This window comes from Vigna unguiculata, chromosome 3 (genome assembly GCF_037176805.1).
Source record: "Vigna unguiculata cultivar grain cowpea cultivar isolate G323 ecotype 2 chromosome 3, ASM3717680v1, whole genome shotgun sequence".
NCBI lineage: Eukaryota > Viridiplantae > Streptophyta > Magnoliopsida > Fabales > Fabaceae > Vigna > Vigna unguiculata.
The window spans coordinates 35,504,760-35,520,219 of record NC_140794.1 but is presented as its reverse complement, the minus strand read 5'-3'; the positions used below and the strand labels follow the sequence as shown (position 1 = coordinate 35,520,219).

General features: G+C 41.1%; 1 protein-coding gene across 1 annotated transcript; it reads left to right on the top strand.

Annotated features, from left to right (window-relative positions):
• Positions 1 to 629: 629 nt before the first annotated feature.
• On the top strand, positions 630 to 1,872 carry LOC146887782 (uncharacterized). Its single transcript, XM_085670394.1, has 4 exons — positions 630 to 948; positions 1,117 to 1,338; positions 1,403 to 1,501; positions 1,649 to 1,872. Exons 1-4 carry the CDS (start codon positions 630 to 632, stop codon positions 1,870 to 1,872), a joined length of 864 nt encoding a protein of 287 aa, XP_085526520.1.
• The last annotated feature ends 13,588 nt before the right edge of the window (positions 1,873 to 15,460 follow it).

Genomic DNA, 15,460 nt, shown 5'->3' with positions numbered 1-15,460 from the left:
CTTACAGAAAATGCCTATCCCTTCTACTTTATGTGGAATTTGTGCTTCTACTAATCATCCTACCCAGGCTTGTTCTATGTTAAAAGGGATAGGGACATTAGACAATGAACAACCTCAGGCATATGCTGTAAACATCTATGGCAATAATAGACCACCTCGGCAGCAATACAACCATGATTTGTCGTCCAACAAGTACAACCTAGATTGGAAGGAATATCCCAACCAAACCGTTTGAAACCAAAAACTAAAAAGATGGAGGAGTTAGACAAAGAAATCTTGAATACTTTCAAGAAAGTGGAGATAAACATCCCTTTGTTGGATGCTGTAAGACAAATTCCTAAATACGCCAAGTTTCTCAAAGAATTATGTACACATAAAAGGCGTATTATGGACAAAGAGGTAGTGAACATGGGAGGAAACGTCTCTAGCTTAATTAAGAAGCCTGCAGTCAGAATGCCGCAAAAGTGTAAGGATCCAGGTATGTTTACCCAGAATTAAACACTGAATGAGGGCAAAAATACGCACTTATCATACCCACACACTTATTCTTTTGCACTCCTGGGCAAAATTGAGTAATTTCAAAACTTGTTCTGAGGTGTTTTATTTCACATCAACACTAGATCAAAGGAATGAACATCACAGCGACATGGGAGGCTTTCAGAGAGAGATTCCTCTCTGAGTATTTCCCAAACAGCATCTGGTATGCCAAGGAGGTGGAATTCCTCCAGTTAACCCAAGGAGGGAAGACCGTGGCAGAGTATGCTGAGAGATTCAAGCACCTCAGCCACTTCTACACTCTACCGCTCGACGAGGAATGGAGGTGCCACAAGTTTGAGAATGGCCTTCGCGGTGATATCCGGTTGATGGTGGCTCTTTTGTCCATCAAGGACTTTGCCGCTTTGGTGAAGAAGGCCAGAGTGATGGAGAAGATGAAGCAAGAGATAGAAGGCCAGCTCCTACAATAGCTACAGCAACCGCAGAGGACTGGTGGACCGTCTGGGTCCAAATCTAGATAGGAGGAGCGGAGGAGGCCATATGATAGACCCCATCATCAGTCCCAAGGGCACAGGAGTTTCTCTCCCCAGTAGGGGCGACTACAGTGCTATATCTGTGGAGGTCCCCACTTGAGGAACGCTTGCCCACGTGTGGAGGGTTACCGCCGGTGCAACAACTGTGGCAAGGAAGGCCACTTTGGGAAGGATTTCCCCAACCTTGCTAGAGTAGTGACACGTCCTCCAGTCCAGACTCCTCACCAGCATCAACGGAGGGATAGAGGCCACAGGCCTCAAGCCACAGGCAGAGTCTACGCTGTGACAGGAGCAGAGGCTGCAGGTTCAGGTAATCTTGTTATGGGTTATTGTATGATTTCTAGGATGAGATGTTGTGTGTTATATGATTCTAGAGCGACACACTCCTTTTGTGTCAAATGCATGTGTGGAACGGTTGGGTCTGCTGGTGTGTGAGCTGCAGTGTGAGCTTACGGTGTCTATTCCAGCGTCAGGTTTGGTCAAGACGTCGTCCTTATATGCTAGGTGTCCAGTGGAGGTAGAGGGACGCAGGTACAAGGTGAATTTGATCTGCCTACCTCTACAGGAGTTGGAGGTGATCTTGGGGATGGATTGGCTCTCTGCCAATCGCATCCTTATAGATTGTCGAGAGCAGAAGCTGTTTTTCCCCAACTCGGAGGAACCTGAGTTGTTAACATCTCAAGGGGTTGTGAAGGAACTAGAGGGGGGTGCACAGTGTTACACAATCTTCACGCATCTAGGGGTACAGAAAGAGGAGAGAACGTCAATTATACCGATCGTGCATGAGTTTGAGGATGTATTCCCGGACGAGGTACCAGGGTTGCCTCCCCGCAGAGAAGTGTAATTCTCTATCGATCTAGTACCAGGAACAAGTCCGGTATCGATTGCCCCTTATCGCATGGCTCTAGCCAAGTTGGTGGAACTCAAGAAACATATAGAGGAACTGATGGAGAAGCAGTTTATCCGACCCAGCACCTCGCCTTGGGCAGCACTAGTGCTGTTAGTGAAGAAGAAGAAGGATGGGAGTTCGCGCCTGTGTGTGGACTACATGACGATCAAGAATAAGTATCCACTCCCAAGAATTGACAATATGATGGATCAATTGCATGGGTCATCGGTATTCTCAAAGATAGATTTGCGGTCGGGATACCATCAGATTTTGGTGAAGGCTGATGATGTATAAAAGATGGCCTTCAGGTCCAGGTATGGCCACTACGAATATGTGGTTATGCCTTTTGGTGTGACCAACGCTCCAGCGGTGTTTATAGACTATATGAATAGGATCTTCCGACCCTTTCTAGATAAGTTTGTCATAGTTTTCATAGACAACATTCTCATCTATTCTAAGACTCACGAGGAGCATGCCGAACACCTAAGGTTGGTTCTTGGCGTTCTGAGGGAGAGGCAATTGTATGCCAAGTTGTCCAAGTGTGAGTTCTGGATGAGTGAGGTTCAATTTTTGGGGCATGTGATATCCACCAAGGGGATTGCAGTGGACCCAACAAAGGTCGAGGCAGTGGTAAAGTGGGAAAGTCCTAAGTCGGCCACAAAGATCAGGAGTTTTGTGTGGTTAGCAGGCTACTATAGGAGATTCATAGAAGGATTCTCCAAGATAGTGGCTCCTCTGACACTGCTTACTCAAAAGAACCAACCCTTCACTTGGACGGATAAGTGTGAGGAAAGTTTCCAAGAGCTTAAACGGAGGTTGACTAGTGCTCCTATATTGGTAATTTTGGATGTTGGGAGACCGTTTGAAGTCTACTGTGACGCATCTCATCTTGGGCTTGGTTATGTGTTAATGTAGGAAAAGAAGGCAGTTGCCTATGCTTCAAGGAAAGTTAAGGTTCATGAGAGAAACTATCCCACTCATGACCTAGAGTTAGCGACCATAGTGTTTGCTTTGAAGATCTGGAGGCATTATCTCTATGGTGCCTAATTTCGTATATTCAGCGATCACAAAAGTCTCAAGTACCTGTTTGATCAGAAGGAGCTGAACATGAGACGGAGAAGATGGATGGAATTCCTAAAGGATTATGAATTCGAGCTCCTATATCACCCAAGGAAGGCGAATGTAGTGGCAGATGCCTTAAGTAAGAAAATAGTGTATATTGCACACCTTATGATTAAGGAGGTGGAACTACTAGAGAAGTTCAAAAACATGAGACTGCAAGTGGAGTTGGGATCCGAGTCCATTAGGTGTAGTACCCTTACTATATCCAGTGACTTCTTGGACTCAATCAGAGAGAGGCAGTTATTGGATGCCAGTCTGAACAGGGGCAGAGAACAACTTGGGTCGGATGAGGCCAGAGACTTTGCTTTGGGTGATCATGGCATACTAAGGTTCCAGGGCAGAGTATGTATACCTGATAATGCTGAGGTAAAACGGTTGATCCTTGAGGAGGGGCATAAAAGTCATCTTAGTCTGCATCCTGGCATGACTAAGATGTACCAGGATCTTAAGGAAACTTTCTGGTGGTAGGGAATGAAGAAGGATGTTGCACTATTTGTATCTGCTTGTCTAACCTGTCAGAAGGCAAAAGTGAAGCACTAGAGACCTGGTGGGACCTTACAACCCTTGGAGATACCAGTGTGGAAATGGGACAGCATCTCAATGGACTTTGTAACCCATTTGCCACTAACTTTTAGAGGGCACGACACCATCTGGGTGATAGTGGATTGATTGACTAAGAGTGCTCACTTCCCGGCGATGAACTTTAGGATGTCAATGGCCAAGTTGGCCCAATTGTACATTAAGGAGATAGTAAGGTTTCATGGGGTGCCTTCAAGCATAGTTTTCGACAAAGACCCGTGGTTCACATCTCGGTTTTGGCATACGGTACAGAGTGCTATGGGTAGGAAGCTCACCATGAGTTCAGCTTATCACCCTCAGACCTATGGCCAGTTTGAGAGGACGATTCAATCGTTAAAGGATTTGTTAAGAACATGCATACTAGATCATTTGGGGGCATGGGATGAGGTACTACCCTTGATCAAATTTACCTACAACAACAACTTTCATGCGAGCATTGGTATGGCACTGTATGAGGCTCTTTATGGTAGGAGGTGTAAGACTCCTCTTTGCTGGTATCAGGATGGAGAGGCAGCGCTTGTTAGACCAGAGTTATTAGAACAAACTACCGAGAAAGTAAGGATGGTGAGGAACAGAATGCAGGCTTCTCAGAGTAGGCAGAAGGCTTACACTGACCGTAAGAGGATTCCTTTAGAGTTTGCGGCTGGGGATCATGTGTTCATGAGGGTGACCCGAACCACGGGCGTGGGAAGGGCTCTCCGCTCAAGGAAGCTTTCACCCAAGTTTCTTGGCCCCTACCAGATCACGAGGAGGATTGGGCCGGTGGCTTACGAGATAGCCTTGCCTCCTTAGTTGGCAAACCTGCACCCGATGTTCCATGTCTCGCAGCTGAGGAAGTATGTGTTTGACCCGGCTCATGTGTTGGAAGCCGAGGATATACAGATCAGAGAAGACCTCACTGTGGAAGTACCACCCATCGCTTTAGAGGATAGCAAGGTTGAGGAACGTTGGAGAAAAGTTGTCAGTCTTGTTAAAGTCATCTGGGATCGGAGGACAGGTGACTCAACTTGGGAGTTAGAGGAGGACATGAGAAAATCACATCCACATCTGCTTACCTGGTGAGTCTTTATTTTCGAGTTTGAAAATTTTCTTGTTGGGGAGAATGTAAGGCCCATTAAAATTGTTTTATTCTTTTCTGCCCTAAAGTAAAAGGCTACCCCTTGTAATTGGGCCTAGGGATGGCCCAAGTGATAAAACCAAACCCTAATCTACCCTAACACTCACTCTCACTCATTCACAGATTTCAGCCATCTCTCTCAACTACGCCAATAGAGCTCTGCTAGGGTTTGCTACCTTGCCTTGGACAAGTCCGCTCAAAGCTCAGTTTTGTTTTCTGCTCCATGTAAGTGATCCCCGATCTCATGCCTTTAATCCCTAAAAGCTTTTTTCCGTATTTCCTCCATTTAGGGTTCCATAATAACTCTGTTCTGCTACTATTTCGTTGTTCCGCTAGTTTCCAAGTCCATCTCTCGAGCTGCTGTGCTCCGTGGTTTCGTGTCGAAGCCTCATCTAGCTGCTTTCCAGGTACGGGAAGTTAGGGTTTCTATGAAATCATTGTTAACATGATTGTTTGTGTATGATTCGTGTGATTTACGGTTCTGTATATTGCTTTGAGTTTGTGAAGTGTATTGTTGCATGTGCTTGGCCTGGTTTTGTCTATTGTGTGAGTGAATAGTGGGTGGAGACTGATAATCTCGCCCAAGCGAGCTGGCCTTGACTAGGCGAGATAAGCAGAGGCTCGCCCAGGTCTTCTCGCGCGAGAGGTCGCTCAGGCGACCAGCTCATTTTGAGTGAGCGAGCATCTCGCTCAGGCGAGGAGGGTCTCGCCTCAGCAAGACACCGTAAAAGCCACTGTTAGTGGGTGTCTATGGTGGTGCCCCATCTGTATGGTTTGGTAAGGATTCAAGGTAAGGTTCCATCCTGACACTCTAAGTGGCCAATTAGTCTCATTTAGAGCAGGCTAATTCCTGTGGTGAGAGTAGCAGGAGACCTATAATTTAGTAAGGGCTAACCTTGTGGTGAGGGAAATTGATTCATTGTAACACGTGTAACACATAGCTCGGGGGTGAGCAGAGGCATCCACCACAAGTGCAAGCATCCGCTAAATCCGACCAGATGGTATGTATCCGGATGAGTCGAGTCGAGTCCTTAGTGTATTGGTTTGAGAGTCATAGCATGTTGAGTGCTTTATGTATGGTTGATTGTGAAAGTTTATTAGATTACTTGATGAAATTCTTTTGAGCTCTAGCTTACCCTACTTTTATTGTTGTGTGTTCTGCTGTGTGGTACTCTCTTTTGCGATGATCATCAACCTGTTGGTGTGAGCAGATGTGAGGAACACCCGTAGGCAACAGGGAGGTGGTGATTTCGCTGCATAGTCCGCGTGGACTGGTTTCTAATTTCTTTATGAGTTTCTTTAGGGTTATGGCCCATGTATTTGATCGTCCTTAGATCTATATGCTTTTGGTTAAACTCTTTATCCAGTTTTCTGTTGGGCATCGTGGTGTGCCTTGGGTTGTAATGATGAAGGATTATCTTGTTCCTTTTTAAGATTATTGAATATGGTATGAGTTGATTAAGAAAGCTAAGTGAAATCCCCACTGGACATTAAGATAGCAAGCTATCTAGATGTGAAGGTTCCTTTCACAAAGCTCAAGAGAAGAAGATGATGGATTGATTCAAAACAAAAAGGAAATGGAAAGCACAAAAACCATGGAAAACCAAGAACAATTAAAGGAAGAAGAAAACATAAAATGGAAAGGAAAGAAATGGTAAAAATGTGAGAAGCACTCCACTACAAGGCTAGGCTAGAAGCCAATGGCAACCTTGAAGATGAGTGGATGTGTGCCGCCACTTGCTATGCAAGATAAGGCTTAAAAGTATTCACTCCCAAGGGATGAAACTCTCACAAATGGTTGAGACACAAGAGTGTTTTTACTTCAAAATGTTCAACCCTTTTACAAGACAAGGAGCACCCTTTAAATAGGAGTTCATAGGGGTCCTTTAGCAAATACAAAAACATGAAAAAGGATTAACTAGCAAACCCTAAACCTAATGTGAGAGTGAGTCTTGGCCAAGTGAAGGGAGATGATTGGTGGAGGCATTCCCATGAGGATTCTAGGCCAAAAAAGGAAGGAGACAAAGTGACCTTCTAAGGCATAAACCACGAAGGCAAAAGGAGACAAGGTACATGTCTACTTTTGCTTTTGCTTTATGCTTTTTGCTTTCCTCTCTCTTCCACTTCATCCAAGTGCTCCAATCACCAAGTGCCACCTAGCCATGCTCTACTTTCTCTTAATTACCTACAAAACAAGACAAACAAGGATTAGCATGTTGGTTTAAGTTAATCTAATCTTGGTCAAAGGTCAACTTTGGATCAAAGTAAACAAGCCAACCAAAATAAATCAACTAGAAACCAACTTAGGGAATTCAAACTAAAGTAATGCAAAACAAAGATAAAGGTGATGGAATAGAAGACTCACCTCTAGACATGCTTCTAGTGATCCTTCTTGAGGGAGCTTCTAAGGAGGTGGTCATGTCTTCATCATGTAAGGAGTTGAGTTTCAAACTCCCGGACTGCACTAGTATGTTATCTTTATGTGACGCTACCTTTAATTTCCTTTATTTCAAGCCTTAATTTCTAGCTTGTCCTTGTTTTTGGCTATTCACTTCCGTCTTGTCAAATCATATTCAATGTGATTTAGCTTTCTTAATTAGCTTTTCTTGTGTTTTACATTTCAATTGGCAAGTAATGTTGGCCTCAATGCTCTTGATTGTGAACTAAGTGATTTTGTTTTCCAAATTGGTTGCTAGTTTAAGGTAGCATTTTAGGTGGTGGTTGAGAAGTAAAACTCTAGAGAGTGTTCTTGAATTCTTCCTCTCACCTTCACCATATTTTGGAAAGTTTTGAGCCATCAATTTCTTCCTTGAGTGAGAGCTAACCAATGCCTTTGGCATAGTTTGTTTGTTGTTTTTGTTCATTATTTTGGCAAGGTTTTGTTGTTGTTTGGTGTGGCACGTTTCGTCCACAAGGGGTCCAAATATTCCTCCAATTGGTGTATACTTCAAAGCCATCAACTAAGGCTTCATTTGGCACCAAAGTGCTCTTAGGAGTGCATCACTTTGCTGTCCAAAATTGTGGTGTTCAAGCATTTTTGTTGGCCATTGTGGCTTGTAATTGTTGCATCTTTTTAGTTTACTAGTTTTTCTACAATTTAGTCACTTATTTCGGTCAATTTGGAGCATCCTTTGTGCCTTATTTTCTACTCAAAGTTCTCTAAAAGTTTGGTGCTCTCGGGTTGCTCCTCTTTGCCTAAATTTTGTGTACCAATTTTAACTCTCTTTGAACTTGTATTTTGGCCTACTTAGGTGTCTTGGGGAACCACAAGGTGTTCAATCCCATCTCCTAAGTAAAACCTTCATCCTCCATTAGTGAATCGTTTTTAGTTGTAAGTGTGTCGAAAGTTCTAAGTGCTTTCTCACCTTACATTAGGCCGCATAACTATATTCATGTTTTCACGTTGCATAGAGGCTTAAGTGTGAGACCAAAGTCTCTAATCTTTTGCCATTTAGGGGTCCATTTTTAGTGTTAAATTTCTTTGAATCTTGTTTGCTTGTTTTGTGCTTAGTGACTCAAGTGATTCTATTTACTTTGCACTTAAACAATTGTGTGATCTTTGACACCTTTTACAAGTGTATCTTGGCAAGGATTGGCCTTGGTATTTAAGAAGTCTTAAAGACTCACCTCGCTTAACCTAGAGGTCCACTTGTGATTGATTTCCTCTACCACACTTTGTTCAAGTTGCTTAAGTTCATTCAATCACCATGAGTACATATTCTACATATAGTCCAAGGTTGCATAAATATGGTAGTCCTGAGTTGCATCATACATTTCATAGTGACATTCCATTCTTTAGGGAGGATATAGGACCAATATCATTTAGAGATTGGATGTGGGATACAGAAAAATTGGTGCAACCATTGTTTAGTAAATATAGTCAATTTGACATTCTTAGGCATGTTACTTCTAGGTTTATAGTACATGCATCCGAGTGGTGGCAAAAGAGGCAGTATAGAGTGAAAAAGGGGAGAAAATCATGCATTAATACATTTTATGAATTAAAAGCATGCATGTGGAAACAACGATGCTTTCATCCAAAATCTTGCTAAGTTTTCTAGACTAGAAAAAGATTTTAAGCACAATTTGGACTTGCTCTTGAGTGAACAAAGAAAGAGAGCAAAACATAAGAAAGAGCAAGCAAAACTTAAAAAGCTTCGAGAATATGAAAAGAAGAGAGAAAAAGAGATAAAAGAGAGGAAGAACAGAGATGAAGAAGAAAAGGCTAAAGAGGAGTATCTTAGAATAGCCAAAGAAGAGAATGAGAGAAAATAATTTGAAGCAAGAGAGAAAATAAACCAAGAGAGTGAGCTTGATCGACAATCAAAAGTGGTAGAGTTAAAGAGTATTTCAAGCCTAAGGGAACTCATTGTTAAGGATTGGGTGTACCATCCTTCACCAATTCCTTCCATGAAGACCCAATTTTCAAAGGGAATTCTCCCATCTTTAAACTCTTCTCACTTTTTCATTAAATCTTTTGTTTTGTTTCCTTCTCAACCTTTTTGTTCTCCATCTTATTCACTTATTTCATCCTCCTCAACATATTGTGCCAAAACACACTTTGCCTTTAAAATTCATTTCAACAATCATCTAAGTCAAAGTGTAAGACACTCTTGTGAAGTGGGCCTCATACCAACTTTTTCCAATTTTATAAGCCCATTTTCAGACATTTTCCAATCAATTATACTGCGTGGTCATTATGACTTTAATGCAATTTTATTTGATGACTATTGCAGATATGTTTTTGATCCTGGTGGAACCCAACTTTAGTTGTTGTGAGCCTTACACAACCCTCTTGATCTGAGGTCAGATCCTCTTCAAGAGGGAGGGGATGATATGATCCCAACAAGGCTTATAACTTGTCCAACGCCTAGGCCCAAATCATGCATAAGGACCAATCCATGGCCCACATGCATCTCAAGCCAAAGCCCATCAAGAGGCCCAATAACAAGAGGCATGTTCAAAAAGATCCAATTGGGCTTCATTCAAGATGGCCTAAACCCACGTGGGCTTCTCACACTCTTCACATTGGCCAAAGAAGATATGAAGATTTGAAGAGCTGTATCAAAGAGCAATAGAATAGCAATAAGATTGGCCTATTGTTTAGGCCTTGCTTTCTAGAATAATAAGTCAAACAATGTGTAGTTGAATTACTAAAATTGGGCTTGACTAAGGCCAATAGGAGGGGTGTCCATGAGCTATAAAAAGTCCAAGGTGTACTAAGTGGAAGTCAACACTCCTTCCTAGACCTCATGGATCACGCATCCCATAGAGCCAAGTCCACACTCCACCCATGTGCTTCCTTTATCCAAGGGCTAAGAGAGTGTCTTCTTTTTCAAGCCTTCATCCAAAGGCTAGGAAGTTACCTTCTTCTCCAAGCTTGATCTAAGGGCCAAGATCAAGGCCCACTCCGTTGATGAGAAGCCTCGAGCCAAGGGACCTACAACAAGAGCCATGGCTAGGAGAATACAAGAGGAATAGGCCTTAAATGCGCATGCAAGGCCCAAGATGAACTTCACATGAGCCAAGGAAGATGTGAAGACCTAGCCTAGGACATTTTGCTTGTAAATACTAGATTAGGATTTTATTTTGGGCTTTGAATTTTGGGCCCAGTAGAATAGGATTTTCTTTGGGCCATGTATTGGGCCTTAGAGGAAATTGGGCTTTAGAAGTAATATTGGACCAAAAAGGGGAATTGGGCCAAATGGGCCAAGAGTAGTGTGTCTACTCTAGAAAAGCCTAGAAGCTTCTCAAACTTGCTCTCCAAGGATGAGAGTTAGCTTCCCATGGCAAGACAAGTGTGACTTGCTTAGGTGGCAAGTCACACCTCCCACATGCTCCTTTTTGGCTCCAAAATTCAACTTTCTAGACTCCTTTTTCCCTCCACTTTTTGGAGACCCCTTGGTCTCATTTTAGCCTATAAATAGAAGGCTTAGGAGATGTATTTTTCAGCTTGAAATTGAGTAATGAATTGCTGCCCAAATTTGTGCACAAATCTCTTTTGAGCTCACCTTAGAGTAAACTCTTCTCTAGTTTACTCTAGTCTTCTTCCTTAGGAGTTGGCCTCACCTCTCTTAAGAATGCTTTCACCTATACCAAACCAACCACCTTAAGCTTCTTTCCTTCATGCTTCCGCATCCAACACCATCCATGGAGCCTCCATTCTTCATGCAAGCTTCAATGGAGACAAGAAGAAGCCATCATGTGGTATCATGAGCCTTGGTTTTAGTGAGTTAAGTGCTTCTTCTCCATTTTTTTTTCAATTCCGTGTTGTTCATCACTTCTCCTACTTGTCTTGCTGTTTTTGTTCATTTTATTTTGAGTATTAATGTCTTTTTACTTTGGTTCATCTTCATTTGCTTCATCTTGAACCATCCTTGTGTGCTTTAGGTGTTCTATTTGGTTTCTACCATTTACTTTTCATTTTAATTGAGTATTTGTTTTTTTTTTGTTCAGTTCATTCTCTTGATTCTTGAGTTTATTTTGATTTTAAGATCCATATGTTTTGTCTAGAGTCATGTTTAGTCCATATATGTCATTAATTCCTTGTTTAGCTTTTAATTTTCTTTGAATTTGTTGGTGATGTGTTGCTGAATTTTTTTTCAGATCTGAGTGCAGTTTTTAATCCTTAAAAATTAACACTCTCTTCTCTCTTTGAGCCTTGGAAATGAACCTTCACATCTAGATAACCTTAGTTATCTTAATGTCCAGTGGGAATTTTCCTTGTGCTTGCTTAAAATCACCATAAACCACACTAAATTTCCTTTCAATTAATTGTGCTTTGGTGCTTTTTCATTTCTGTTTTTGAGTTCAGATTGCTATTTAGATCTTAGCAATGTCTTAGAGTCAATTTCCATTGTGTTTCATTGTGTTTCATGATCTTCTTTTGATTCCTTTAAGTTTCCTTCTCCTTTGTGCTTTTTGTTTCCATTAAAATGCAAATGATCAAGCATAGTGTGGTGGTGATTCTATTTTGTGGTGGAAACTAGCTGCTGTAAGAGCTATAAAAAGAAAGAAAAAGAGCACAAAAAGAATACAATCAAGTGCCAAAAAGAATCAAAAGAAAAGATCAAAAGAAAGTGGCAAAAGAAGTACACTAGAATCACTACCATCACTTGAGTTTGAGAGCATTATTTTGTTGCATTTTACTGTTGTTCCAGTTTCTGTCTGACTGCACACTGTTTGTATTTGATTTATCATAAAAAATTGGCCGGTGCAAATCCAAATCTAATTTTTGCCTCTTTTATCTAAGACATAGACGAAAAATTGAAAAAAAGAATCATTGAAAAATGTTGAGAAATGAAAAAATGAAAAATATCTGAAGCAGAGGCCTGAATTCACGTTTTTGGACTGGCAGTGAGTGAAAAATCAAATTTCAGTGCAGTTTTCTAGCTTATTTTGGTTGTTTTTCATCCATTCTAGTGCCATTCATTAGGTAATTCATTTGAGTGCTTATCTTGTTTCTTTACCTTATTTCTAGTTTGTCATTTCTTTGGTAATCCTTTGAGTTTGTCATGGCATTATTCACTTTTGGTTTAGCAATTATAATTTTGTGCTTTTCTTGCTTTATTTCTTGACCTCTTTTGGTTTGGTTTCTATATTTGGTGCATACTTCTTTTTGGAGGTGATCTAATTTTCCTAAGGTAGCATCCTAGGAGGTGGAGTACCTAGTCCCGAAAGAGAATCCTCTTTGGTGAGATCAAGAGGAAGTGCAAGAGTGAAACACTTGTGAGGACCAAGCCAAGAAGACAAAGCCAAGAAGACCTTTTACATTTTGTGCACTTTGATTGTATTCAAATTGAGTTGTAAAATTGTAATGTTTTTCTTCTTGTGTTCATGGCCTAGTTAGGTGTCTTGGGGGAGTCTTAGGTACTCAATCCCATCTCCTAACTAGAACCTCTTCTATACATTAGTGAAGCGCTTTTAGTGGTGAAGTTTGAAGGTTCCAAGTGCCTTCTACTTCTACCAAAACTTAGGCCGCATATAGCTTATAATCTTTCTTGTTTTTAATTTTCTTGTTTGATAGTTTAGTGTGTGTCAACTTAGTCTTTGAATTAATTTCATTTAAGAAGTTTTGTACAAAAGTTTCAAGTTCCCTTGGCTAGGAAAGACTTGGTATGTAAGCAATCCAAGTGATTCACCTCTCTTTCCTGGAGGAGAACTAAAAGCTTTTGCTATCTACTTCTTCTTTGAAATTTTCTTTTAAAGACCAAAATCTTAAAAAAAAAAAAAATGTCTCAACCTCCTTCTCAATGTATGAGTGCTTCAAATGAAGAAGAAATAAGTTTGAAACAAATTGCCTTTGATTTGAGAGCACTACTACGTTGGAAGGAAGATGAAATAATTGCAAGGGAAAGGGAAAAACAAGAAAGAGATAGATTTCATCAACTTTTAGATGAAGAGAGGAGGGGAACAAGAAATATGGAAAGGTTGCATGAGAGGATGAGTAATAGGAGTCAACATTTGTACTCCCACACTCCAACACTAGTCACACACTATGAAGAAGATAGTAGACTAGTTGACAACTTCTATCAACCTCCTCCTCCTCTAAGAAGAGAAAGAAGAGAGCCTAGGGAACCAAGAGCCATTAGAATAGACCTCCCTCACTTTTATGGGAAAGATGATGTTGAAGCTTATTTTGATTGGGAAATGAAGGTTGAGCAACTCTTTGCTTGCCATCAAATAAGTGAGGAGAGGAAAGTACCCTTAGCTACCCTTAGCTTCCAGGGCAATGCTATGTATTGGTGGACTGCCCTCGAAAGAGATAGGAGAATCAATCAAAGTCCCGAGGTCAAATATTGGAATGACCTCAAAGGAGCCCTTAGGAGAAGACATATTCCCTCCTATTATCATAGAGAGCTAATGGATAAGCTCCAAAGACTCCATCAAAATAAAATGAAAGTGGAAGAATATAGACAAAAGATGGAGTTATATATGATGAGGGCTGGGATTAGGGAGTCCGAGGATACCACCATTGCAAGGTTTCTTAGTGGCTTAAGTCTTGAGATAAGAGATAGAGTAGAATTGTTGCCCTACCAAGACTTAAATGACTTGGTTCAACTTTGCATAAAGGTAGAGCAACAAATTCTAAGAAAAAATTTTTGAAATGACTACTCTAACTCTTATACCAAGAAAGAATTCAAGAGGGAGGGTAAACAAGTCAAAGAGGAACCCTCCAAAAGTTTCAAGGAAAAGGACAAACCAAGGGAAGGCACATCTTCACACACTCGCACTAGTGAAATCAAATGTTTCAAGTGTCTTGGTAGAGGTCATGTTGCATCTCAATGCCCCACCAAAAAGACCATGATCTTAAGGGGTGTTGACCACTATAGTAGCCAAGATGAGCAAGAAAGTGAGAGTGAGACTTCTAGTGAGGAGTCTAATGATGAGGCTAAGGAAATTGCCTATCCTTGTGAAGGAGACCTTCTAATGATTAGAAGACTTCTTAGCAACCAACCCATTCCAAAAGAGCCAACACAAAGAGAGAACATCTTTCATACAAGATGTAAAATTTTAGAAAACACTTGTTCTCTCATTGTTGATAGTGGTTCATGTTGCAATTGTTGTAGTACAAGGTTGGTTGATAAGTTGGCTTTGACTATCATTCCCCATCCAAAACCTTACAAATTGCATTGGCTTAATGAAAGTGGGGATTTGACAGTCCAACATCAAGTGAAGGTCAAGTTATCCATAGGGAAATATGAAGATAGTGTGCTATGTGATGTAGTACCTATGGAAGCTTGCCATGTTTTATTGGGAAGGCCTTGGCAATTTGACAAGAAAACCATGCATAATGGTCTTACCAATGAAATCACCTTCACTCACAAGGATAGAAAATTTGTCTTGCATCCTTTATCACCATCCCAAGTGGTAGAGGATCAAATCCAAATGAGAAAGAAGTTGGAAAAGGAGAGAAAAGAGGATAAAAAAAAAAGTCCTCCCTCTCTCCCAAAAAAAGTAACTAAAGATGAATCTGAGGTGGGAGAGATTGGTGTTCCTTCTCCCAAGGTCATTCAACATGAGAACATTTTGACTATAAAATCTTTGAACCAAGTTCTCAATGATGAACAACCTTCATGCCTCTTGTTGTGTAAAGGAACACTCACATGTACTGCCACAACTCTTGAACGTAAGAATCTACCTCCTAAAATTGAAAATCTTTTGAAAGAGTTTGAGGATATATTCCCTAAGGAAGGGCCTATTGGGCTTCCTCCCTTTAGAGGAATTGAACATCAAATAGATTTAGTGCCTGGGGCTAGTCTACCAAATAGACCAGCCTATAGGACAAATCCTCAAGAAACAAAGGAGATAGAGTCTCAAGTCCAAGAGTTGTTGGAGAAGGGTTGGGTTCAAAAGAGCCTTAGCCCTTGTGCTGTGCCTGTTTTGTTAGTACCTAAAAAGGATGGGAAATGGAGAATGTGCTGTGATTGTAGAGCCATAAATAACATCACCATTAAATATAGGCATCCAATCCCTAGGCTTGATGACATGCTTGATGAGTTGCATGGGTCCCTCATGTTTTCTAAAATTGATCTAAAGAGTGGTTATCACCAAATAAGAATCAAAGAAGGTGATGAGTGGAAAACCGCTTTTAAGACCAAATTTGGACTATATGAGTGGTTAGTGATGCCCTTTGGGCTTACTAATGCACCTAGCACATTCATGAGGCTAATGAACCATGTCCTTAGAGAGTGCATAGGAAAGTTTGTGGTTGTCTATTTTGAT

Coding starts and splice junctions, on each gene's coding strand:
- LOC146887782 (XM_085670394.1), top strand. CDS start 630: ATGAACATCACAGCGACATGGGAGGCTTTCAGAGAGAGATTCCTCTCT. Junction 949..1,116: donor GATGAAGCAAGAGATAGAAG/GCCAGCTCCTAC, acceptor ATATCTGTGGAG/GTCCCCACTTGAGGAACGCT. Junction 1,339..1,402: donor AGCAGAGGCTGCAGGTTCAG/GTAATCTTGTTA, acceptor ATATGATTCTAG/AGCGACACACTCCTTTTGTG.